A 27,851-nucleotide genomic window follows, 5' to 3' on the forward strand; every position below is an offset into this window, starting at 1 on the left:
GGTTCGTTTGTCTCCCTCAATTATTGGTTATGTCTGTACGGAAATCTTAATCGATGTTTTCCACCCTTGTCAACTTTTAGTGGACTAATGTAGTGAGTAATGGGATTTGCCCAATTTCTGTGGCACATATGCGATGTAGAAGTTTTACAGCTGAGATGTTATGGGCGAGGTTTGCCGTGTGTCGCGTGGATGACATAAAGCATTCGGGAACGGAAATCCTAGGAGTGCCGCAAGGTTACCAGGAAAGCCACCAGAAAAAAAGTACACACACAAAAGTCCAAGGAAGCGCACAGCGCTACAGTTCTGTCAGTAGTAGGGCCATGGGCAGAAGTCATCGCTTAATGGTCAGCGCGGACGTTCAGAAACGCGGCAACAGTCCTTGTCATTCTCTAACAGACGCGAATGAAGACGGACACAAAGACGAGGCAGACAAGGACAAGCGCTGTCCTTGTCTTTGCCTGTCCTTCGCTCCCTCGTCCTTGTGTCCGTCTTCATTTGGCCTAATTTGAGTTTGTAAAACTGCAAAACCATCTAGTCCAACAGTCTTTCTTACTGGAGTTCTTGTCATAGAGCCATAGAAGTTGTACAAGACAGATCACACATGCATTCGCGTCGGTGCTGAGTAGACCTGCGCGGTTTAAAGTCCTATGGACGGCAGGGTCCGCCTTCACATCCTGAGTGGACCAAAGCTCTTATGTACACAGCTCAGATATAGTCACTGCTATTGCACAAGAAACAATGACGACATGATGACTGCATAAACCCCCTTCAAAGCTCGATAGTTTGCTGCCTCAAGGGATGGAATACTCCACAGAAGGCACGCTGTCCCCTCCTGCCCCTGACTTATCACCAACCCAGGCAGTGCGATTATGTGTTATTGTTGCTAAGGGCTCTTCAAGAGGCAACCACTGTGCTTTCTCCCTTTGACGCCACGAATGATGTCTCTTCCGTCACCGTCATACTCGTATTGACACGCATTACATCTTGGTCCGGTAGGGTGCCATTCACGGGTGCAGCCAGGACCATCCCCGCAGAGGCGTTCCACGACCGGGACAGTTCGGGAACCTTGGCCGTGCTGGTGGGCACGGGAGAGGTCCTCTGGAACGTGCTAAATGATTCGAGTTTCGGCTTGTCCAGCGGTGACCGCAACACGCCGTTGACGCGTATGGGGGTGGCCTCATCGACGCTGTAGGCGAACAAAATGTGTGCCTTCTGGTTGGAGCTCCGAGCTAGCGTGGTAACCGCGCTTCGCGAGTAGTATTCGCTGTACGTCATCGGGTCGGGCACGCTGACACTGTTGCCTCTGATTCGGTGCTCCTGACCAGCGTATAGGTCGGGTACGAGAGACGTGACTTGGTTTTCGGAGGAGTAGAACTTTTTGTGGTTCTGCATGGCGCCGAGTTCGTCGGCGACTGCCTGTAATAGATAAGCGCAAGCAATGAAATAAATGCTCAGTATTTTTACATCGCTCAATTTTGCTTGAAATGAAATACATCAAAGCATAAAGAATGTTACACCAGCCGAAGAGATTTGTCTAAAGCATTCATGTATTGTGCCATACTGGAACGCTACTTGGGAAAACTCTAAACAAAGGAAAATTCTAGGGATTTACGCGCCAAAACCACACCTTAAGAAAGAAAAGCGTATCGGTGAGTTCTGACTTGCCACGTATATGACTCTCTTCAAAGAGACACGTGAACTCTCTTTGGATATCATTATACTCTCGTCGGTGGGCATGGTGTGATCCTTCAAGGCGCGTCGTAGAGAATTAACGTTGACCAGCTGATGTTTTTAACGCACACATCAATACAAGTAGACGGGCGTTTCTGCATTCAGCCCTCCTCGAAATTGTGCTTTCTTGACAGTGGGATTCGAGTTCAAGTTCTGGCTCTTACCAGCGCCGCACTTTAGTCACTAAGCTACTAGAGCGGGTGGGAAATATTGCACGACTACAGTAGTGTGCCTAAGATATTGCAGGAAATTTGCCTGGCCCTGTAGCAGATATATCGTTCACTTCGATATTTGACACGTACGTATACCATGAGTTGAACTACCCGATATCGTGTGACAAGCACTGTATTTACACAATCAGATTATGGAGGAAATTAAGTGACCGGCAAGATTCTGTGAACGCCGTGGCACCCAGAAATAGAACTGCCCAGTCAAGTTAAGCAGCGTGAAACGTCGAGTCATAAAGAATGCATGGGCTCGTAGCTTAAGTCTGCCGTCACGCAAAAGTAAATGGGTTTGTCTCAGTGCCTGACAACTCACGTACGACGGACGACCCCTACGCGAGCCCTGTGCTTGAACAATTGATAACGGCGTTGGTTATGTGTGCAGTGTTTCGGGATCAGTCTGTATGTGAAACGACGTAGATTTCAATATTGCATCCGGCATGAAACTTTGTCTTCAGAGTCCATGGGCGATCACGTATGCGGTAAGGGCACTTGCGATTTCCTGAATAGCGAAACACTGAAGAAGAACCAGAATTAGGATGAAATGTCACTGTTATATTTCCTAAGATAGAGGACTGGTACTGTTCATGTAACTGTAGCAGGGCAGATGCAGAAGACGCGCTTCCAAATTTATTGAGATCCCAAATTTATTGGGAATCCAAAATTAGTGGGATTGGCACATGTTGCTTTGTGCGATGACTCGCAAAAAAATGTTAAAGACGCACCTTGGAGGAGGCCTTCTCTTTCCTATTAAGAGTGCTCGTATTTTTGTCAGCCTTCTGCAGGGTACAGTTCTTCAGCAAGCTGCCGACGCTGGAAAAGCGAGAAAGTCTCGTGGGACAGTCATGGGCACTGGCTGAGCCACCGTTTCCGACTCCCTTGCTCCACATGTTTCTGTTGAACACCACGGTGCTCGTGCTGTCCGCACTGTTGGAGGTGACCCGCACCACAGACGAGTGACTGCTGCGCTTAGGATCGGAGTAGGCGCACCACGGTGCCGCTGGCTTTGCGGCGCCGCGGTTCTTCTTGAACGTCCCCGTGGCGGCGAGCCGAGACCAGGCTGTCCGGGCCTCCGGATACCGTAGCACCCTCACCACAAAGATGAGGAAGCCCTGTACCGAGTTGCACACGCAGAAGACGTAAGGAAACATTTCGCTGGATTCGTTGACGGCGAAAACGACGAATGTCCACGTGACGCCGAGAAGGGCCATGACAGTAAAGGCGCCGCGGACTTGGGCCACGGTGATGGGGAGAGAGTTGGAAACGCTGGAACCGGAAGCTGAAGACGAGTTGTGGTTGGAAGACTTTGAGATGTCTCCGGCCATCCGCGTCTTGAAGAACACACGCATCACCATGATGAAGACGAGTATATTGAATGAGAAGATGAGGCAGGATGCGCCCAGGAATGCGATGTAGTAGATGAATGGGTTTCTCGATGATATCACGCAGCTGCAAAAAAAAAAAGAATAAATGAAAAGGTGACAAACGCGACAATGCTTTTTCAGGGCGGATACTACGAAATCGCGTAACTGGTTCAGTTGATTCGATGGGAAATGCTGTTAGCTATAGTGAGGAGCACTTGTGAGGTAAGGTCATGCAACATATATACGAATGAGATGATAGCAGCGTCTAAGGAACAGCATTTGTGTGCGGTGACTTACTAAGCATCTTGGCTTCTGTAGGGTTCCAAATCTATAGCCATGCAGGTGCCAACGATGACCGCTGGAATACCTGTAACACAAGAAAGAAAGCAGCAGTGACACAGATAAGTGCTGCGCAAATTATCATTGATATTAATCAGGCAACTTATCAAATTTGTCAGGTAAGCCTCCACACGTTTCGTCATGCGAGTTGAGAAAGGAAGTCCATTTGCTTGCTAACAACATTATTGACAGGCCTGCAGAACTTTCGCCGACCGGGCCTTAGGTTTCCCACATGGGGACGTCGAGGTCTTGCCTCTTCACCGCCTCGCGTGCCTGCTGGACAGCCCAGAGTTGGTCGCTGAGGCTGGGGCTGCGCAAGGCCGCGGTCCATCGCGGCGGAACGATTCTGGGGTTAGCACCGTGCGCGTTTTGCGTTACACTCATAGAGCAAGTGAGTTAAAGTGGCAGGCCTTGGATATATTTGTCGGGTATGTACCAGGGTAGAGTCGGTACGTATTACGGGGGTAGAGTCGGTACGGGATAGGGTACGTGTGCGTCTGAAGTTGTATAAGGTCCCTTCTGGCTTTAATTTAACATGAATGAACGCACTGAAGCCAAGTGAAGGTATTTCATCGAGCCGCATTGCCACACCGTTTCTTAAGATCGTAAAGTAGCTATCTAATTCTAACACAAGTTTGCCGAGGCGTTCCATGCCAGGAGAAGTATTGTTGCTGTAGCTTCAGGGTGCTATACGTTCGTACCTAAAACGATACTAAGTTATTCGAAAGTGCCCGTGTGTTCGAGTTGAAACGCTTCGGCTAAAGCCGAAGGTTTGAAAGACAGGAGGTACTCCTGCTGTGTTCTTTCTTTTTCGAGTTTTGTTCTGCTACGATATGTTTAGCGAAGGCTAAAGCCGAAGGCCCACGAATGGACGTTATCGTTGTTTTTGGTATGCTAAGCAGCTTTGTTATGCTTTATTAAGCTTTGTTATGCTGAGTACCTCTACGGCGAGAGAAAATTCACCGCCCATAATCCGAAACCTATTAGCGTAAAAGCCAAAATGTGCAGGGTCACGTCTTCGTGGGGCATGGCACATGTTTCCTCAAGTTTTTCTGTCAGCCTTCATCGCACAGGTTTGTCTCACGCTTTAAGCGCTTCCTCTTTTCTGTCGCCCGAACGTGCTGGAAGCTACACAGGGAGGAATGACACGGGAGAAAGAAGCTGTGACACGCGTGTGATGACCTTAATCACGCGTCATGACACATGATTTCATCTTCCAGGTGTGATTCCGGAGTGCGCTAGTGTTACGACTATGTAATTGTAACAGCGCGACGCCTCGCACGTGGCGGTACCCCTTGGCAAGAAGCCCACCTGGATCAAACGCTTCTCTTGGTTTATGTCAGCTATCGACCAATAGCAGCAATCCGTTGTGTGACGAACAATCTGCTGTATGGTAGTCTTCAGAAGATCGTGACTACGGGGCTTTGTATGAAGAGAGGGCAAGTGAGAAAGTGGCCACATTGCGCTCCGCTTGTGACCTGCCCTTGCCGCGTACGATTGCAAGATTTGGCTGGGCAGTTCGAAACAGCGTCTGCTTTACGCTTTAACCACCCCTCGTGTTCAACGAACACGAGGGGTGGTTCAGGACTATTTTAAAAACCGAACTGGCTTAAGATTTTTTTTTCAATCCTCAGAGAAAATTTCACTTGAGAACATCTTAAAAATGGGCCACTACACATTAGTGGTAAGAAGACTGAGGAAACAGTCGAGCTGGCAGCGTTCCCCTCCTCCTCACCCTCACTTTTCTTTCCCAGCCCTTGCACTATACATTTGGCTATGCTATGCTTTACTATCTCCCCTCCTTTCACTCCTCGTCATCCTCACTTCCCGTTACTAACCTCCTGCTATACAAGGCTATGCTATGCTTTACTGTCTTCCCTCCTCCTTTCTCTCCTCCTTACCCTGTCTTCCCTTTCACGCCCACTTGCTGTACTACACTATACAAGGCTATGCTATGCCCTGCTAGCGCGCCTGGTTAGCCGAGTGGTTACAACGCTCGCCTTCGGATTGTCGGTACGTCTGTTCGAATCCCGCCTGGCGAAGAAATTTTTTCGTTAGGAATTTATCCATTTCTCTTCCTTTCTATCTCTTTCTATTTTTCCTCTCTCTCTCTATTTCTTTCTCTCTCTCTGTACTCTTTCTCTCGCCCATCAGAGTTGTTGCATCCACGCCGGAAAAACCGGCGCACTTGTTCTGGCAGCGAAGCAGAAGAGGACGAAGAGAGCACGTGCTCGTTCATGATAATAATTTCTGTTCACGACTAACGGCGCTTCCTTGAGCTTAAATAGCTCCGCTATTATAAGGAAATGCGCAGAATCCACGTGACGTTGATTGCCTAAGTTAGCGCAAAAGCCGGCTTTCCCTGGCCACCCTTTTTCCTTCATCACTGCGGCGGCGTTCGACAGAAGCATGCAGTCGATCCCTTCCTTCTGCTTGGCATGCTCTTCCTTAAACCCTCAAACATATTGCAGTAGCGCAAAACTCGAAAGAGGAAACAGAATGAAAGGCAGAATGAAAGACAGGATGAAAGACTCGTTCTGTTTTCTTTCTTTTCGTGTTTTGCGCAACTACGATATGTCCAGCAAACACCAACTCGCTCAAGAAGTCATTCCGAACTATATTTCTGGAAGCCATTTCTTACGCCTTCGACGCGTCCCTTCTGGTTGTTATTTGCAGTTCCACGGGTATGATGTCACGCGCTCAGAAGCGCATGGGACCATCTGTTTACTTCGGCGCACGCATTACAACGCAACCATTCCCGCTGTCGGCGTGGCGCCGATGTGCGATACTTGCCCACTATGCTACGGGTGCATGATTAAAATCTCGTAAGCGAGTTACCAAGTGCCCTTTCATACTTGCGATCAAGTTCTGGTGCTTTTAAAGTACGATAATATACATATCGACCATTAAGAAAAACAATTAGAACGTCCATAACTAGCTTATATTTCTGACTATCAAGCCTGCTCTAAAACTGAGTTGCTTCTTTTTCGTATTACCCAGACATATCGCTAATCTATCTCAAATTCACTTTGAACAGCGTATGCCTTTAACAAGCAAGAAGAGCGCTCCCTTACCCCAGGCAGTGAGGACGCGTTTAAGCATGAAGCATGTCTCTGAGGACGCGAACGCGTGCAACAGCAGCTGGTACATGTTGGCCGCCTCGACTCCCATCCAGGCGAGGCAGGCGAGCAAGAAGTAGTGCGTAGCCACTGCCGCGCCCAGGCAGAGCACTTTCCCGGGGAAGCTTTGGTGAAGCGAACCCAGAAGAAAGGACACGTTCAAAAGCATCATGGCCGAGCACAGGTTTAGCAGGATCTTTCCAGAGCGATCCTTCCTGAGACACCTGCGAGGAGTAAGTGAAGGAAGGGTAGACATTTTCTACTGGTTAGGCCTGCGTTTATGACGCAGCACTTGAGTTCATTTAGAAGCGTAACTTATGTTGCTTACTAATAGACTAGCAACGTGCGTGTGTCGGTAAGCAAACGATTGTTTGTTTGAGTTCAGCGTGTCTATTTACCGCTTTCAAAAAATATTATCAATAGCTCAGCAAGATACACCTTCAGTTTTTCCACTGGCATAATATACAGTTATGTAGCATTTCTGATATAAAGCGCTTGAAACACCACACATTAAAAATAACTAAATGTAAATAAAAACACCTCAGTAGAAAATCAGCGTAGCAAGTTCACCTGAAAAGGGAGTAGGTTAGTATGGTGAAGGACAATCCGACGATTGACATGATGCATCCAGCGTACGATATATGAGACAGCATACAATTGTTGTAGGGCGCCAGTGATGTTGCCGGTAGAGGATCCTAGCACAGAAAAAAATGCAAGGATCGATTAGGACCTAAACGTATAGAGCTTCAGGCAAATAAACCAATACAGAGAGCATTTCGTGAATTCTATTGTTGTAGTTTATGACGTGGCGCTCTTGTGCGCATGCTACACTTTCTCGAAGAGATACAGTATGAATGGATAAACTAGTATTGATATCTATTTTTAGAGAACTAGTATGGGTGGCTAATAACTAGAACAACTCGTATGGTACGCGAGTTGTCCATTGACATATTTTAAAAGCGTGTTCATCTTATTTCTTGGTTCCCGCAGCATTACCAACTTAAGATGAATCATGAGCTAGGGTGCTCCTATCTAAATGCATGTGAAATAAGAAATTGTTTCTTTCGTGTGAACTAGGCACATAGTTTGATTAGTGGTTGTACAGTACTCACGGATTGAAACAGGACAATTTAGGGCTAAGTAACGCGCATACTTTCGTTTCCACCATCTTCAGTTCAGGTCATGTCGGTGTAATTTTGGCTCGACCGCGTATGTCAGAGCCAACATTATCTTTAGAGACCAGATTCGTTGCGACAATGCGTGGTTATCTTGAGCAATGGCGCATACCAGTCCTTACACTAACGCATTTAATGTCGCATTTGAATCCGTGAGTACTGTACATATTGGTTAACATTGAGCAAGAGCGATAAGGGGACTCCTTATTTAGACCATCGAAAACTTTATAAATGATTACTTAAATTGAAACTTGCGTTGTGTAAGCGGGTTTATAACTCAGAAATTAAGATTAGCACCACATGTTAGTAAAGTCACCCAACGATGAATCTAAAGGGGACAGAACTGGTCTACCATATAATATTTTAGAAATTGGTCACCGACTTGTGAGTTTTTCAAGCTCCTGGTAATTAAGCACTGTCAATATTTCACGTAACCTAAGCACTAATACATCAAGTTTGTCGACTTGAAGGACGTTGCGAGTGAAAAAAAAAGAACTACATTACTTTTTCGGGCAGAATGAAAAATTTGTAGACTGTGTCCATACAGCGAAGCTGTATGCGGCTAGGGTTCCCTGTATTTCTCCTGTCCGTCAACAAAAAGGTATCTGCCACACAAAATTTGATATGCCATATCAAAATTGTTCAATATGTGTCTACTTTAATCGAGCCATCTGATATTAAATGCAGTTTATTACACTCGTTACTGTTGGCAGTTGGGTTTTCAGGGCACTGATTATTTATTTACCCTGAAGGCAAATAACATTGCTGAGGGGAGTGGGTAAGGATCATCGGTGTAAATCCGGAAACGTCACATGGGGGACACACATCTTGCAATGGCTGCCATTTTGTTGTTAAAAATATGCTTCATTTTTAATAACATAAGAACTAGCATTATGCTTTCACATAAAATAAAAAAAAGTCGACCAACCCGCCATGGTGGTCTAGTGGTTACGGCGCTCGACTGCTGGCCCGAAGGTCGCGTGATCGAATCCCGGCCGCGGCGGCTGCATTTTCGATGGAGGCGAAAATGTTTGAGGCCCGTGCACTTAGATTTAGATGCACGTTAAAGAACCCCAGGTGGTCGAAATTTCCGGAGCCCTCCACTACGGCGTCTCTCATAATAATATCGTGGTTTTGGGACATTAAACCCCAGATATTATTATTAAAAAAAAGTCGAGCGTGAGCGTCGGCACCTGGGCAGGAAAATAAGCACTGAGCAGTATTGAGCAGAGTATATAGGCTTACGTTGAATGGCAACGTTATTATCTAATCATAACGCGCAGACAGACTAGCATTTTTCCAGCTATGTCATTCGGCCTAAAGCATAAAAGAAAAATTGTAGCACTTTCTGTGCGCCGCGTAAGCGTACACCTTATCTTTAAAAGACCCCCAAATCCACTTCGGGTTCAGAAACGGGAGAGTGTTTTTTTTCTCGCCTTAACTACCCTTTCCACAGAAGCTATCTCCTCCTTGCCACTTATTTCTTCATAAAACACGCGGGCAATGTCATCACCGAGAGTTGAGCTTATCAGGAATTTGCGCTTTTAGGCTACACGTTGTTTATGTTCGCTTCCACAGTCGAAAACTTCAAAACGAAGTCAAATCAGCTGGTCAGGCACGATAGTAATGCAAGAAATGGCAGAACAGGCGTGCGACTGCACTGCAAAGCACGGTAAGAGACAATTCACAACTGATGTCACTCGTATATGAGCCAATCAAGACCTTACTTCGTCATGACGTCACGAGAACACAGCGCCGGCATTACGAATTGTGTTAAAAAGAAGGAAACACCAGGAGAAAATAACGCGCCCGTTCTTCCTATTTTCAGAGATTGTTTAGGGGCCCTTTAACTTCAGATCCATACCACATTGCATACCTGTTAGAAGTAGCCTACCACGGTTTACCCCTGGAAACTTCCTTGTACAGTGTTTTTATATGGTTTTTTACGTTAGTTTTATGAAATGCAATACGTAGCTTATGGCGACAGCCAATGAACTGGCACATATGTTGTGCCTAAAAAATAAGTGTGTAGCGGAGAATGCCATGATAGTATATGTTATGAAATAAGTCCAAGTGGCAAAATTTCGGTGCGCTGTGGGAAAAGGAAGAGAAAGGTTGCGTGTATTTGTGGAGTGAAATCGAAGACGATCTAGAAATACCCCTTCGTCGCACAATATTATTTTATTAAATAGACAAACTCTGTACCAAGGGTGTCGGAAAGCTCTTGCTTCATTGACGCACATAACAAGAAGGATTAAGATGTGGGCCGTGTCTACTGCGCCAGGCCCGTTACTGTTTCCGTAGTCTTGAATTTCAAATGTGTCACCAGTTGTCATTTCATATATAGCACGTTTTTACAGCTGCCAAAAACTTTTGCTCAAAGCAAGTCATCATTGTCTTTTACCTTACATAGACACCCACATTATTCAACCAAACACATAAGGTGTTTTCTTTTTAAACATGTGAGTATTCATCGTGATCTAGATTGTTCTTGAGACCATTCACGTAACGCGCTGTCGACAATTCGAGCGTCCCCGTGTAATCTTTCAATCTATCCAGGCATCATATGTGATGAAGGAGATGGTGTGAAAATGTAAGCAGTGGAGAATAGTGCAGGGACTACGAAAGTACGATGGAAAGGCATGCTATGATTGCGGGCAATTTTTATAAATCTTCCTGACAAAGCATCGAGATATCAAAGATTCTGTTACGTTTTCACGCTCTCCCACATAACTATACCTTTGTTTCTGATCAAAACACAGGAACAAACTCTTCGAACGCAGCTTTGTTTTTTTCTAATACAACAATCAATTTATACATGGTGTGTCATACACATTCACAAAGCAACCGCTATGTAGCCTAATCAGTCGTATTTATGTACACGCCCAGACGCACAACTACGATCAAACAAGGTAAATCGCTCAAATGACATACCAGAAGCAGTGAAAACGCAGTCATATGAGTCGACGCGCAAACGGTCATGTTTCCCGATCGATTGGTCTTTACGCCGACGGTAGACCACTCTTTACCTGAAAGGAAACAAATTTTCTGAGATTCTTAAAAGAGAACCCGGGGAATGTAACGAAATTTGTTCCAAGAAGAGAGAGACAGAAAATAGTATATAAGACGCAAGCGAGATACACATTACAAATGCGGAAGTGTCTTTGTCGTTCGGCGAGGCTCGCTGACTGTACAAACTTCACTAGCACCTTCTTCGCTTTCAGAGGTGTACATTGTACAATTACGACACGTTATGGTGAATTCCTGTGAAAACATACTCGCCTTCGAACCCCTTCCTACAACTCCGTAGTCGATAAGGATTCTTTCGAACAGAAAAAACAAAAGCTCACACCATCTCCCGCTAAAGGGGACCGTGAGGGGATGCGAAACAGCGTTTCGGCATGTCGAGCCCGCGTTTCAGAGTGCGGAGGGGAGCAGAGGAGTGGATAGGGAAAGGGGAAAGGAGAGTGGAGGGGGAGAAGGGGAGTGGAGAGGGGGAAAGAGGGAGAGGAGGTGTGGGGAGAGGCTTGCGCATGCGCAGTAAGGGTGGTCACGCCGCACACCACCACCACCACCACCGGATTGAACTCCGCCATAAGATGTTTCGCATCTAGAAACTTCTTTGACATGGTGCTTTGAGTATCTCGAGAAATAAATGCTAACGTTGTGTGCGTTAAAACGACGATGTCCTTTCTTTTTAGTGACAGTACGATATGTTTCCGCATGTATTAGCAGCGATTTTTTATATAAGTAACATGCGGCTTCTCGAGTTCGGCGCACCAGAGCACTGAGAAAAGCTGCCCGATACTCACGACGCTCATCCCAGAATGCACAGACGTATCTTTCGGAGCTGTAGGTAGGGTACGAGTAGACCAAGGGATCGCGCAGATTTTCTATCTTGCGGTCTCCAATCTTGGCCGACAGCACAACTTGGCCTGCGAATGATAGGCGAGGGTGCATGGTGCTGTAACATCAAACATCGCACTGCGGAATGGTGTCAGTTGCTTTGCTCATGTAGCCATTGCGACCTACATTGCCCAAGAAGTATCAGCTACGTAACACTCATTCACGTGTCGTACTGACTCACTTTTATCACCGTTAGGAATGCACTCTAACAGTATTATGACGCACTCTTTGATTCAGCATTTATAAGTTTGAAGAACGACGGCTCAATTGGAGAAAACTTGTCGTAGAAATACTCCAGAGCAAAATAGAAACACAAAAACAAAACGATATGCTGCCTAAAATTTCCCTAAACGTCATGTTTGGGCCCTCAGTTTCACGACACTGCTATCCCAGTGGGATCTTTGCGTCGATGGTTCTGTGTTGCGGGATATATGTGTGCGACTGTGTGTGTGTGCACATTGAGTTAAACGCTGTCATGCTAGCATGCTCAGTGGGCCTGCAGGCAAACATGTGTGCGTCAGAAATCCCCCCCCCCCCTGCACCCCTTGCTTCATTGTCCTACCAAAAAATGGCTCTACGTCATATTAACATGGAAATCAAAAGTGACAAGGCCACGGTCACTTATAAAAGTGAGGTCGGCGTGGAAAACAACGTAGCACGCTGAAGTTGCGCTATATGGTGTTAATGATAAGATTTTTCGTTACTGCGCATCAGTAAGTACGTACTGCGATTATCCAATTATGCACAAAAAAGACACGCAGGCAAAAGCCATTCGAGCCCAGCGATTTTCGACTCATTCACCTGTGCTGATAAGAGAAGCCGGACGTTGGCGAGTTGGCCGGAAGAACTTGTCGCTTCGGTAGGAGATGAACGCGATGCGTGGTCCTTTTTCCACTTCGTGGATGGGACGGTACGCCTCGCCAGCGGCTAAGATAGAACGGTTGATGGCCACCGACAGCGCCTCCAATGGTATGGTGATCACGATGTTCTGTGCAGCACCGTGGAAAATAAGAATGCACAATTACTACATGGCTGTACTTGTAGCGGTTTAGAAATACCTCGGCATTTGCTTTAATATAATTTCCGATGCTCGCAATATAATGTGGCATGTCTTTCTTTCTCGCGGGTAAGAGGACAAGATACAGAAAAAAAAAACACAGATAGGACTAACGCCGAACTGAAGTTTACTGCGCTGTAATACACAAGCAGCTGATGCTGCGCAGAAGTGATAGGCCACATAATGCTGCTTTGCACGTCACCAAGCACAACCATCGCACACTTAATGCGTGCATTTTTTTTTGTTTTTCTTATGGTGCAGATTAATACAGAACAGCCTGAGCTGCGCAGAGACGACATAAAATGTTTCTGACGCGCATGATAACGCTTTATACACCATGCGTGAAAGGGAAACACACTCTGCGTAATGGTAACGCTAGCTTTACTTCCATGCAGATTGCGTAAGCAATGACTGCGTAGTGACTGCTGCAAACAGTGTATGACGTCACTGTTTTTCCGCACTGCAACGTAGCAAATTTGACAAGTCTAGGCATGAGCAGCTAAAATTTCGCCTTCAGTTGAATCATTAGAGCTGCGTAATTAGTTGGGAGATTGTGCGGTGCAGAGCGTGTGCATCAAAGGCGAGCGTTGCGTTTCATGTACCCTTGTTACGCACGCGCATTGTTCCAGGAGGCAAGTGTTGTGTGGTTTAATAAATCAGTTGTTAGTCTGCGTTCGTCCTCTCTGTTTCTCGTCTCAAGAGTAGTTTAACACGGGAGTGTTCAGGTTTTAGGACGGAGTTTCCCAATTATTGTGATTGAAAAACTCTGGCATTGACAATGGTACGATACTAAGCTGCGCTAAAGTGGGCCATTGAGCACGACAGAAGTTTAGGAAGCACAATACACTATTCCGAACAAGAAGAATTTCAGGAGAAGGTGGATGCTTAAAAGAGACAAATATTCCTGAACATCGGTTGTCCGCTGCAGCCAACGCTTAGACAAGCGGTCTTGTCATCTTGAAGGCAGGACAACTGGTCGAAACCTTGGCTCCACCGACACTTCGTGTACAAGCATATTCACGCACTACTCCGCGTGATACTACCAATGCAGTAGCATAAGTACACTTAAGCCCCGTTCACACTGAAGAATTTCCGGTCGCTCAACAAACAGCTCGACGCGTCGCGTGACGTGAATTCAGCGACCGGGACATGGCTGGACTAGAGAGGTCTAAGGGCGTTCCTGCGCGCCTCTCCGATCCAGCCATGACCGGAAAAAGCCCTCATCGGGCCAATCTTTCCAAGACCAATATTCGTCAAAGAGAGAAAAGCATTGTTGTCCCAAGCTAATCAGAACGCGAGTTTACGAGAGAACGAAGGAAAGAACGGGTAGAGCCAAGGATGGCGTGGAAATGGAACCCTGTCAGCGTGGCCATTGCTGTCATGTCATCAACGGACTGGAGAGGCGCGGGGGCGTCTCGCAACTGCGCGCTTCTCCAGCCTGCCATGACCCGTGTATCTTGCAAAAATAACTGGAAAAGAGGAGAGACGCGACACGATCGCTTGCGTCTCCCTTCTTCTGCGGACATGTGCAGAGCGTCTCGGGAGAATTGGCATATATTCTTGCGACCGAATGCAGCAGTATGAAGACAGCTGTTTTGTCGTCGATGCTACCGCGCCTACTCGCTAGACAGAAAGCTTTCCGGTTTGAACGTGGCTTAATGCTCGCACTCACGTCGCCGTCGTCCTGGTCGTCCCCGTCACTGGAGAAGTCCTCGTGGAAGTGGCGGTTCCCATACGAGCGAAGCGAAAAGCTGAGGAAGTCTTGGCCCTGAGACAGCAGCCTGGGCGACCAAGCCACCGCCTTGACCACGAGGTTCTCGTTTTCGATGATCAGCGCTCCGGGTCCGAGCATCACCTCAGATGTAAACCGCTCCACCACCGAAACCAGCCTGCACGTCACCAACTAGTGCGCTGCGTAACCTTGTTACGTCAGCTCGCTAGCGCTTGCTCCGCCCCTCATTCGGAGCTGCAATCCTCATGTATTACCGCAGGGCAAGACTTAAGTACCAATCCCCTGACAAGTCACCAAATAGGCACCAGTCGACAACGCGGCGATTATTACAGAAACGCACATTCCCCACACCGACGCTGTATCTGGTCAGACGTTTCTGCACTACAATGCAAAGCTTGCGGGGCGGCTCGCGCAAACATCGACCACATTATCTGCGTATGTCCCGCAGCGTCCACACAGCATTCATACATTTAAAATAACCACGCCCGAGCAGTGGGACGCTATGCGGCTCAACGCGTGCCTGCGGAGGACCAACTCTGGGCAGTCCGGCTAGCCGAAGACACCGTTAGGACTCTAGGTCTGGCCGCCGCCTGAGGAAGGGGGACCCCAGTATAGCTGCCCTAAGTAGACGTATTCCTTTACAACTTCCAGGGCATCCCTACCTATCGCAAAGCGCTGTTCTCTTCCGAGACTGTTGTACGTTTCTTTAGTTTTCTGCATAATATTTTCTTGTCCAATTCAGTATTATGAATTTCATTTCGTCCCCTGAGTTACCGGCATCTAGATGCAACTCCTGCTGAGTGCGAACAAGGCACTTTACTAAGTGTCGAATATGTATCGTGGACATTATTTTCTACGCACACTGCAATATTGAATCAGCACCCATTAAATGCCTATGCATTGTTCCTTTCGATGCGGTTTCCTGCGCAATAAACTTACTTTTATTGGTGCATGTGTGGAAATTTCTATTTAAATATCTGAAGCGCAGTATTCTGACTGCGCATTTGAAGACTGACGTGAAAAGTGCCACATGTGGTGCACTTGTAATAGGCAAGTACGAAAGCTGCACTTTGACATCCCTGTAGTTCGGCCGCTAGTGTCCGAAAAATTCGTCTAGGAACGTTTCTTTAAATTCCTTTTGTCTACATATAACCTGCTGCCGGTGATGTCAAATTCGTAAAATATATGTAGGTCGATGTGACCTTTAAATTGCTCACTTTATTTCGCCTTAAGATTATCCGGCACTATTTTTTATTAAAAATTCAAAGGTAACGTGAATGTAATGACGCGTTCCAATTTTCAAAATGTAAATGGAACGAGTTCCTTTCGCATTAAAGGAACTTGTAACGGGAACTCGTTCCAAGATTGGGAAGGAACGAAGAATGAGCTTTCGTTCCTGTAGCAGAGGAACGTGTACAACACTGGTTTCCGGTCACCAGGGCGCCGAAGAAAATGAGGCGGCACGCGGTGCTGCCCGCGAGCGTATATGACAGGTTTCTTTCATCCCACACCAGGCGAGCAACCAAGGTTGATGACATCGCCCTAAACTTCTCGGAGTTTCTGCAACATTACCGTCTCATCCGAAGAACGTACCCTTTAACCCATATCAACCTCAGCAACGGGGAAGAAATTCATCCTCCGCTGCTCACAGAGAGTACCTATGTGTACAGAATAATTATGCACACGCAATATCCTATGCGAATATACCAGTATCCTATGCAATATCCTATGCAGTACACGTACACATGCCTGCGACCAGACTTGGCAGCAATGAAACCAGTAATCAAATTACTGTTTGCTGTAATGAATAATGTAATGAATTAGTTTTGAGGGCTAGTAATTTAGTAATGTAATGAATTATGCCAAGCGAGTAATCTCCTAGACAATTACTCATTACTTTCTCAATTACTTTTGACTAAGTTATAGCATGTCCAGGTCGCCTATGGCATAGAAAATTGGCCGATAAAGCAAATGAAGATAACAGATTAGTTAATCTGAGCACCAAACCTCAAGGATTGCCAGTTGAACAAGGACATATCAGACTTCAAAGCACATGTGTTGTACATAACGTTTACATGAAACAGTGCATGAATGATGAACTTTGTTTAAGTAATTCCAAAGTAATTTGAAGACTTTTCAAAAGTAATAGTGTAATTTCAATATTATCGGGCAGCGGTAATTTGTATTTAACCTAATTCCATTTTAGAACATTCTAGAAATGTAATTTAATTGAATCACTTTAGCAGTAATCTTGCCATCTCTGCCTGCGGCACATCGTCCGGGAGAGTGTACAGCGCGACACATCCACGGACCACACCTGAAAAGCTCGACAAGCTGGTCCCGAATGATCACGCCTCATAGAAGCACAAAATGAGCACCCGAACTCAACATTCTTCCACACCACCACTGAAACGTGGGAGCTTTCCTCTAACAAACCGTACGAACAGCGTAGCTTAATTCGTCGCCTGGGTGAAGGAGGCAGCCCAAGCCACAGCGTTCCTGCAATAAAAAGAATCAACCCAACTAGGGCTAACCGATCCTTCAGCCAAAATGCCTTTTCAGAAGAATAAAGGTGTAGCTTTTCCTCTCTTTTATGTCATAGACGTGAATTGAACCTGAAACACGCAGTCAAGAGGAAGATCTTTTAGTGGCCCGAAGGACGAGTAATACTCTTCTTCCTGTTCCAAGCATTTTCCATTTGCAGAATGTACAGATGTATTTTAAAAAATGCAGCTAGTAAGAAATCCACCGTTGTGGTTCAAGTTCCATGTGTTGTGGTTCAATCACCATGTGCCATGTTCGCCAGTTATGTATATGAATGTTTTTTTTTTCGTCACCACTCCTGTTTGGGCCCGAATGTCGCCTGCAGTATGTATAAATAAAAAATAAAAAAAAGAGTTATTGGATACATATGATATCGGTGCATAGGTTTACATAATACGTGGGCCAATTAACTGTCCGAATAACTAAAGGAAATTGAATGAATGCGTTCATCGAAAGAGCAGACGTTTTTCGTGTGAGCAGCTCGGATCATTGTGGCACCTGGCGGCTTCTTTCTATGTGGCCTCAGAGGGATTCTTTCTATGTGGCCTCTTAGATCCGCCTCGGCAGCGCACCAGGACAAAGTAGGGTCACCTCCAGATTTTCTTTGTTTTTGGGGTGCCGCCATCCGAGTGCAGAACGAGCATTTCAGAGCTTATCGGCAAACAACTGCCCTGCACGTACGAGATACCCGCTTGCGATGCTGGACACGCCTGGAATTGTAAAAGTTGTCGGGCAGGAACACCCCCCCCCCCCCCGAGAACCGTACAGAGTTGTCACTTACTTTTCCACAGCGAACCCGTTGGCGTCGCCTTCTTCGATGACACTGTCGTTCAGAGCAAGGAAGTTGCTGATAACGTGAATCATGGCTTGCGCGATCTGAAAGTGCAGAAGAAATGAAGCTACGTAATTGGCTAAAGTGTGTTCGCTTAATAAAATACTTCGCCTTATATTTGTACCGACACGAGCTGCTTCTATTTGCATAACCGATATAGTAGCTCGCATGCGATGCGTCATGCCAACTAGCCAAGGTAATTCTGTCGTTATTGAAGTTGACCTGCTGAAAGCCAACTATAGAGGGTTCTATTGTTAAACAATGAAGGATGCTGACCGAACTAAAAAAAGGCATTTATTGACGTTTCAGCTCCCACATGGGAGCCTTGTTCCCAACAAGGCTTCCGTATGGGAGCTTGGTAATGGGGTTTAAAAGAGCAAGTGCACGGTGCTCTATCTGCCTTTGGAACGTCGCTATTCTAGAGGCAAAATGAGATCTCAGCGTACAAGATACAGCTTCAGTTAGGGTGCAAAAAGAAACATTAAGAGCAGCTCTGAAGCAATATATTTTGTAATTTGTTTGTACCGCAGCTAGGCTTTGTAATGCGGTCCCGTAAAAACGGTGACTGCCAAACACCACACTTTTTAAAACTTTTGAGTTGATTGCCCGGATGTCTCGTTGAAGTCTCGCCACAATACTCGTATGTTCTCGTTGAGCTTCCCGGATGTCTCGTTCCAAGTGCCCGAATAACGCCGCTGTATTTTGGTTGAACGTCACTTGAAGCCTGCCGACAATGCGAGCTAAAAGCATTTCATGCTTAAAACAGTAAACATTACCCGTGAATGGCCCGTGCGAATCCTCTGTACAGCCGTAAGCACACTTAGCGTACAGCACGGAAGCGCGTGCCATACGGTGCTACCGTGGACGTCTACCTAACCAATGTGAGGCTTCGCAAGAGCGCAGTTTGTTAGAGGCAACGCTTATTTTATCATCGCTCTCACCGCGTCACCTGAGCGCACCTTCGTGCAGGGCACTTACCGATGACGTGGTGTGCGCGGTAATACTATAACCACGCTGCGAATGGAATGCTAATGTGCAGAGCTTCGTGTTTATAGTACCGTGCGGCACAAGCTGCCGTATTCACACGAAGCGTGCTGTAGAAGTAATCGCACGCGCCTGGCCTGTGTTGGGTGTTGTCGGACGGTCTGCCGAGTGAGCGCAATAGCAAGAGAATTGAAACGGAGGTAAGCGAACGCGGCCGACGAAATCGCGTTACAGATCTGCAAGAACGAAATGGAAATTGATCAAGGGCTCGTTTCTTTGTTAGACACAACGCAATGAACAACAGACAGCAAGCCAACAGACAGCTTTGAGCAGCATGGATGGAATCATGGCGTAAATCGGCACGCGTGGTGCTTAAAGTCTGGTGCTTAAAGTGCTTAAAGTCTGGCTTCATCAAAATGGGTCTCTAGCGATTCGAGCAAAGATAAAACGTAAAATATAGAGGGAGAGAGAAAAATGGGGTCATAGCTTGTTTTGCTCATCGTTTTTAAAAACGGCCGAATAATCTTTAAATGTGATAATTTTTTTGTTCAGTTCCAAAACGGTTTTTCCGCCTTGTTTTTGGGGATGCTGTAAGCGTCCTTTACTCCTGTAGGTGAGGTGACGGTGAGGTCCTGTAGGTCACGGTGACGAATAGAGACTATGCACAGTGTTTCCCGCTGTTGTGTAGACATTGAGCAGTGTTGTCAAAGCGGGACTGAGTGAGTAGGGACGAGTTTCACGTTTTCTTCTGAACTTTGTGTAGTGCTACCGTTTTCAGTTTGCTTCGTTTTGGGTTTTAGAAAACGTGGGAATAGTTCTTGCTAAAAACCACGGTAGAATTTTCAAAATAATAGAAAAAACATGTTCCGTCCACCATAGTAAAGGAGAACAAATGGCTCCCCGCCTCGGATTCATGCAGTCCCTAATTCTAGTAAAGGGGGTCTCAGATACGTTGTCGGAATTGGTGGCAGGTTTAAGAGGATTCACTCGCAGTGGAGAAAAAGAGCTAGAAGACTTAACAGCAAGTATACGGGTAAAAGTGTAAGCGTTATGGCAACGAAGTGCTTAACGCGAAAAGTCAGCACAATCAGCAAATAACAAAGCGCAAGACAGACCAGCACACAAGTACAATGTAGATAAAGGACAAAAGGACTTGCGTGTCAGTTTATTTTACGCCTAGATTCCTTTTGTCATCATATTAAGCCCACTACCCCGACAACTGTTGTTACGCGAGCTAAGGAGTGCGCATTGTTGCCGAGCCGTCACTGTATACTGCATTGAGTGACGATTTACCTTGATGTCCTTGATGGCGTAGTCAACGATCGACTCAATTTTTTCCGCGAAATCACGCAGCTGGTCCGGCCTGATGCTGCGTGGATCGTGAGTGAGGTACTCCAGCTCGGAGGTGATGTTCTCCGCCGCCTGGAAGCTCTGCGCAAACAAACAGCCACGGATGATCACTGAGCATTTCGGCTCGAATATAGAATCGATAGCCGACGAAATTCTCTGCTAACGATTTCCACAACAGCGAAAGAAAAGGAAGATGTTTTTTGCCTTGTATCGGCAGTGCTGTGCCGAAACCTTCATCCAGCTGGTCTGCCCGTCAGCCAGGAGGCGGCACTTCCGACGCGCGTACTTGAATTCGCTGGCCGGGTTGTAAGTTCCGTACGGACACTCAACTTTAGCCACAGAGCCATGCGGAAGGGGTGGCCAGTGAAAAGTGCCCTTATCCGTTTGCTGTAGTTCCTCTGGGCAGGTGTCTATTTTGGGCAGAGCAGTAAAAAGAGTTGAAGTTTTGAGCTGACGCTAAAAGAAACATAACATACGCAAACGTAGCGTATATGCAAACCTACGTAGTGGTCAAAGGTGGAGCCCGGTAACAACGCTATGGGGCACTTACTCTGATGCAGACAAGTCGGTCACTATTGATCCGCTATTGCTGGTCACTTGAAATGCAATGTTTATGAACGCTTTTGTAACGCTGCTTTAACTTAAAAGCCACACGGTAAAGTATGCATTTGTCTAAGACGAGTGGAATGCGAAAGCCATCATCATCTTTACTCCCCAGTAGATTCTTTAGTGCGGCAATGTTTTAGCGCATCACGTTATGTTTTATAACAACCAATCACCAGCTGTATTTCTTCCGAGTGCGTGAAGCAGTTATCTAGTATTATACGTCACCTTTAAAAGTACATAATAAAAAAAAAGTTCGGTCTGATTGTGTTTTTTATAATGTAATCACAATACTGTTATTCGGTGTTAAGTGGCAATACTGGCCAGGATGCACTCGCCCAAGTGTCGCTTCGTTTCACACAAGTCGTTAATAGCAACGACTGAGGAGCACTTTTCGGCGGCCCGGTGGTAGTTCGGCTTGGTCGACCAACCTCTGAGCTCACACAGTGAACCGCCGTAGCCCGGTGTGCAGCGACAGGTGAAGGTGTTTACGCCATCCTCGCAACCTCCGTGGTTTTTGCACGGGCTCGACAGGCACTCGTTGATGTCCACCTCACAGAGATTACCTGGAAGAAAAGATAAGCAAGCAGGAACACTTTCATACAGCAAACCCCGTTTACCGCAGCACTTATTTAATTTAACCAGCACCTGAGGACTTGCATCTACATTCATTTGCACTTCTTTCACACACACACACACACACACACACACACACACACACACACACACACACACACACACACACACACACACACACACACACACACACACACACACACACACACACACACACACACACACACACACACACACACACACACACACACACGCACACTAATACTGCGATGGGATACTGCCATGAGACTAAACGATGCGAAACGCAAAGTGCTTTTAAAGAATTCTTGCGTTGAAGCTGTCGCAACATCTTATCAGCAAAGGCGATCCAGCACTTGGATCTGCTTTGCCTCAAAAATCGCCTCGCCGAGTCGCACCCGATTACAGAACCGCGTGCTTTGATTCTATAAATGTGAATGTTAGGTTGCTTACAGAAGAAGCGATAGTTGTTCCCGATGGAAGCACTTTGTCTAGATTGATACTGATGGCATGTTTACAAAAAACTGCCAGCAATTTGAAGGTTCTTACAGAGCCCAAGTACGACAAAATCACACGTCGAGCAGCCACCACTCGGGAAACAAAAATATATTAGCCACCCTAAAGTCGCATAGGGGGTGTGATGATCGAGCCGCTTTATCGTGGCGGCGGGCTATTGTTCTATCGTTTTCCTCGCAAGATAGCGGAGTTTGCACTCTACCTTCGAACCCTTGTTGCTCCTCCAGCAATGTTTTGTCAACCTTCTTTGCCGACAGCAAACAGGGCACTCACCGGTGTACCCTGGGCGGCACTGGCAGCTGTATGTCACGTCCGACTCGTTCAGGCAGCGGGCGCCGTGCAAGCAGGGAGACGAGAAGCAAGGGTCGTGCTGGTGGCACGTCTTGCCGTAGTATCCGTCCACGCAGAGGCACGTGAACGTGTGCGACGAGTTGGACTCGCACACGCCACCGTGGAGGCAAGCGGACGGCTTGAGCAGGCACGGGTTGAAGTCCGAGCAGTTGCGTCCTGAGAAGCCCGTGAAGCAATCGCAGCGGTACTCGCCGTGGCTCGTGTTGAGGCACGAGCCGTACGTCTTGCAGGGGTTCTCCGAGCACGGGTCGAAGTGCTTGCACACGTCGCCGTAGAAGCCCGGCTCGCAGACGCACCGGTAACCCGGGGCCGCGTCGGTACCCTCGCAGGAGCCGTGCTGGCAGACGTTCAGGAGGCAATCTACGACACGCGATAAGGAATGACGCTACTGAGAACAAGATCACGTTGACGGAACGTGACTCTGTGTGTGTGTGGCACGCACTTGTTTTCGCTGCAGAGACTGCGAGTGCATTCCGCAGCTTAGTAGTACCGATGCACTGTCGGCGTCAGATGAAATGCGAGCACAAGAGCGCGTGGCCCAAGCATTAGCGACAATATTTTGCGCGCCGTCCAGTCACCGCCATTGACAGGCGCGCGTATCCGATAACCACTGCGCGATCCCCCTGCAGTGGAACATTTGCCCCCCTCTCTTCTATACTCAGTTTCATACATCAGGTGCTACGCTGTGGAAGCTATGCAAGAAGTTCGGCCACGAAAATGTGTGAGTCTCGTGCGTCTTGCGCTTGAATCTCGTCGTTGTAAACTTGGCCTCCGCGATTGGCACCGGCGGCGCGCTACCGAAAATAATCGTGGAGGCCACAGTACGAAAACAAAGACAGAGACGCTAAGCGATCCAGAACGACCTATTGACAACCGTATGAATAATGTGATTTGTTTATTTCAAATGCACAAAGCATCTTAAAAACGAAAAAAAAGCACAGTACGGATGATGAAATCCCTGAACAATTTCTTGGTGCGAACGCATCTACTAAAAGAAGTATCGCGATCTTCGACAGCGTTAATTGTACCTGATGTATGAAACGGAGTATAGTTCTGATATTTGGAAGGAAGAAAATAAAAATAAAAGAAAACAGAAGCTAACATACTGCAACTGACGGTGAGTATAGTAGCACAGTTCGCCAAAACCATGAGTGCTATCGGAATGGAACGCCAGCAGTGGTGCGCGTGGTACAGTTTGCACCCTCATGATTAGAGACAGATACTCATGTGGTTTGCCGATCGTGCGCTACATTCATGCTTTCGATCTCTGAGTGCTGCCAAACCGGATGTGCGCGCCTGTCATCGGTAATGACTGGATGATGCGCACTATACCGTCGCTAATCATTGGGTCACGCGCTCCGCTGTTCGCGTTTTATCTGACGCCGATAGTACTCAGGGAGTCTAAAAGCAGAGTGGCCAGGGAGATAAGTGAAGCTAGGAAGTTTGTGCGAACTGAACCAAGTGCATCAGTGACTCCTCGGTAGCGCTGAAAGAGAAAGAAATAGGAATTCTTAATAGTTAAAGTGGCAGTCATTAATCAGTTCTGATAAAGGCGGTTTCATGTTAGCTATTCTTCGTTCCGGCGTGGTAACACCTTGTGATAAGCTTGGCTGCGCATGCGCGACTCCGTGATGTTGCAAAAGATTTCTGAAAACTTCCAATAAACATTAGTTGTAGGTATAGCGTCTGTCCTGTTATTTCCTTTCTGTTACTGCTGTTTTCCGCTCTTAGATTTACAATATGCTGCACCAACTGGCCCAGCCCAAATACTGGCCCAAATATGCTACACCAACTGGCCCAGCACACCAACATCTTGAACTCCTCCTTCTCTCTTTCTCTCTTTACACTTCTAACTTTCAAAGTCCCCCGTTGATTTTCCCGGCTTCGGTTAGCATATACCCGTTATCCCAGGGTGATTATGTCCCTGCCTTTCTTTTCTTTCCTATTTTCCTTCCTTTAAATGGCAGTACACTTTACTTGCATTTTAATTTCCTTACATGGTACTCCTTGTTGAGTCGGCAAAATTTTTTGTAGAAGTTAGGAAGTAGACTTTCAAAGCAATTATTCATTCAGATGCCATCTTATAAAGGAGCGAAGCAGAGTAACAGAGGAAACAGGCAACTAACAAACACCCCGTGTTAGCTTAGCGGCTAGCCTACGCTGCCGCTGAACATGAGGTTGTAGCTGTAATTTCAGTTGCAGAGGGCGAAATAAAAAGAAAATGAGAAGAAACATGAATTGAAAAATATAAAAAAGCTTTTTTAAAGTGAAGCGCATTTAACGAGACAGAAAAGTGAGACGGAAGAGACGAGCGCTCGCAATAAACGGGACAGGAAAGATGAGACAGACCGTCTGCCTCACCTTTCTGTCCCGTTTATTGCTCTTCACTTTACCAAGTACGCACCCCAACTGGTCCACACTTCTACTATTATTAAGAATCTTTTCGGGATTACGTGGACGCAGCAACCACTAGACCGGGTTAATTGTAAAAACTTGACAAAGGCCCTTGCCCTGAAGTGGGCGTTGTTAGGCTGATGATGATGAAGAAACATGCCACGACGTATCTTGCAGCCCCAGTGCCCGTTTGGGACATTCATGTGAATCAGTCACTCACTCAGTCAAATGTTTTCACACTCACAGTCGATGCGCGTTGCGAATCGGTCGACGGGAGTGCCGATGCCCTCTTCCCGGTCGTTCCAGGCGTGCACATGGTACTCGTACTCGGTCCAGGAACGCAGTCCGTGCACCAGAACGCACGTGTCGGCGACATCAGTGGTCACGGTCACGGTTGAGGTTACGTTCTCCAACGCCGCCCTATACTTGACCATGTAGCCTGACACGCTGCCGTACAGGGGACGCTGCCAGCATATCCGCACGCTCGTCTCGTTCACGACAACAGCGCGCGTGTTCTGGACGTCTGGAAACCATTAGGGAGCGTTCAGGAAATACTTGAAGGCAGTGAAAGAAAACTAAATATGTGAACGTTCCCACCTGAAGAAAAAACAGTTGTAAAGACGATGAAACATGGGTAGAACAGTCACACATTCATCAGAGCAGAGGTCGGCAAACTCATTCATTAGTCTGCTCACTAGGATTCAGACCAACGTGTAGGTCTGGTTCTTAGTGATCCCGGATGAGCAAAATTTTTGTGTATTAGTGATGCCGGCTTAGCAAGATATTAGCGGTCCTGAGGCCAAGTTATCCAGGAACAGCTGAATATGGGGGATTGTGAGGCCGGGTCATTCCGGCTGAGTGACATTTTGTGAGCTTGTGCACAGGGGGTTTGGGTGAGCAAATTGTTTGTGGGCTTTAGTGTAGGTGAGCCTGTTCAAGGAAGATAGCTAGTCAATCTGAGTCCTAGTGAGCCTGGTTGATCAGATTATATTGCTGATTTTGAGTCCAAAAGTGAGGCCAACAGAGTAGACTTTAACCGAAGCTGAGTCCAAGTGAGGCTCATGCAAAAAATGTGATTGATGAGTTAGCCCGACTGAGTTTCATTCATATTGGCAAATTATTCAATGGAAGCAAAGTGTGGTATTGGGCTAATTGGTTTTGCATGATTAAGATACTGCGCTACCGTTACAGGGACAAAATAAGTCAAGCAGGACACACACTACAAAGTGGACACGACAAGCGCTAACTATCAACTAAATTTATTCAAAAAACATGAAGGAAAAAAGAAAAATTCGGGGAAAGGAAATAAAGAGTTTATGATGGAGTAGGGGGCAACAATGTTGCCTAACTGTCTTCTGATGCTACACGTGGCGTGATTACGGAATATGGCGTTGACTCATAAAGTAATTTTTCGAGTTCTCTGGCTCAATTGCTACATGTTGCTTCTGATAATGCTAATTCTGGCGGGGTTAGCACAATGGAGAATTCGATATGTGGAAAGCTTCCCATATTTCGCGTGTGGTCTTATTCTTTGATTTTGCCCAAACTTTATGAGTCATCGCCATATCCCGTAATAACCCCACGCGTAACATCAGAAGACAGTTCGGCAAGATTGTCGTCGCCTTCCCCGTCGAAAGTGTTCATTCCCTTTCCTCGAGTTCTTTCTTTTTGCTTCATGTTTTTTCAATAAATTCAATTGATAGTTTACGGTTGTGTCCACTTCGTGTGTTCCCCCTAACTTCTTTTGTTCCTGCAACTGTAGCGCAGTATCTTAATCATTATGCAGTGGAGTAGTTCCTGAACTAGGTATTCAAGCGATAGCTACCACGGAAGGTCGAAACCCGTGTTAACCACTTAGAAAAATCGAATAAAATATTGACCTTAGGCTTATGTTCTACTATGTAAGGTTCTAGTGGCTCGAACCATTCCGCCAACGGAATCACACTTGTGGGGCTTGTTCGTGAAACGCCGATATCAGACAAGAGAAAAAGACGGATAAATCAGGATGACACCGGGACAAAGCCTAGGTTTTCGACGTATGTTCTGCCAATATGCGGATTAGACACACATTAATCCATTAGGAGTGTTACTTGGGCTAGCTGGTGAAAGATAGCTATCGGATACATGGAAACCCCGGATATGTTGTGGAGCTCAGCACGTTCATCTGTTGGCCTGTTCCTCAGGCCTCTACCTTCAACGCCTAACATTTGAATCGTTTCATTGGTCACAAAGCGCGCTGGTTGCTGCATTGACGCAAATATCTGTGCGGAGAAGTATACCTTGTGAGCCATTCTATGCATTTGGCCAATACTTGCTATTGCAGTTGAAGGAATACACCGGCCCTGTAGTAGACTGATTTAAATGACAATGTAATGAACTTCAACTAAATTAGTCGCGCGTTACTGAATGCTTAGAAGTACTCCGTGAACCTCCTGAACTTGCCGGTATCCGCTTCTCCTTTGTGGAGCTGAAATTTATTAGTAGATGATGGCTCATACCTTCTGTCATCCTGGAGTCTTCGTGCTCCTAGCAAGCACGATGATGAATAAACGTGGGAAGCAAACAATAAAAAAGAATTCCTCGACAGCATAAACTTAACAAATGAATTTTTTTAAAGGTGTGCAGCGTATGTAAAGGTTGTGTATTCACGTGTGTGCGCTCGCAAGTGTGTATAAGCCCGCGCCTTTCGTGTTCATGACCTGCGCGTGTATTTGCGTGTACTGCATGTAGTACGCTACGGGTGTGTACCACAGGGCGTATTCGTATATGCGCGTGCGTTTGTGTTATGTGTTTGTGTCTACGTTCCTGTGTGCACGAACCAGCGTGCCATTCAGGGTATCTGGTTGTTTGCACACGAGCAGATGGGTTGCACTGACCGGCCGCTTCACTTGCTACGCCTCACTATAGTGCGCCCCTCCCCTCATCCTCCTCTCCCGCTTTCCCTAAAAGATGCGCCGGCAGAACAGCGCTGGAGTTTCTCCCGCCGAACTCTCCTGCCCACTCGCTGTGCGTCGCGGCTCTCGCCACACAACAAGC

General features: G+C 46.7%; 1 protein-coding gene across 1 annotated transcript; it reads right to left on the minus strand.

The window, feature by feature from the left end:
* Window positions 1-403: 403 nt before the first annotated feature.
* LOC119372126 (adhesion G-protein coupled receptor G6) lies at window positions 404-27,323 on the minus strand. The gene is made up of 17 exons (XM_037642589.2): window positions 27,314-27,323; window positions 25,060-25,338; window positions 23,803-23,822; window positions 22,344-22,806; window positions 21,392-21,526; window positions 20,562-20,767; window positions 20,301-20,438; window positions 17,973-18,067; window positions 14,588-14,804; window positions 12,660-12,846; window positions 11,765-11,887; window positions 10,887-10,981; window positions 7,348-7,472; window positions 6,733-7,001; window positions 3,617-3,686; window positions 2,681-3,404; window positions 404-1,416 (listed from the first exon to the last, which is right to left on the minus strand). Exons 1-17 carry the CDS (start codon window positions 27,321-27,323, stop codon window positions 895-897), a joined length of 3,678 nt encoding a protein of 1,225 aa, XP_037498517.2. The 3' UTR covers window positions 404-894.
* Between the last annotated feature and the right edge of the window lie 528 nt (window positions 27,324-27,851).

This window comes from Rhipicephalus sanguineus, chromosome 10 (assembly GCF_013339695.2).
Source record: "Rhipicephalus sanguineus isolate Rsan-2018 chromosome 10, BIME_Rsan_1.4, whole genome shotgun sequence".
In the NCBI taxonomy this organism is placed as follows: Eukaryota; Metazoa; Arthropoda; class Arachnida; order Ixodida; family Ixodidae; genus Rhipicephalus; species Rhipicephalus sanguineus.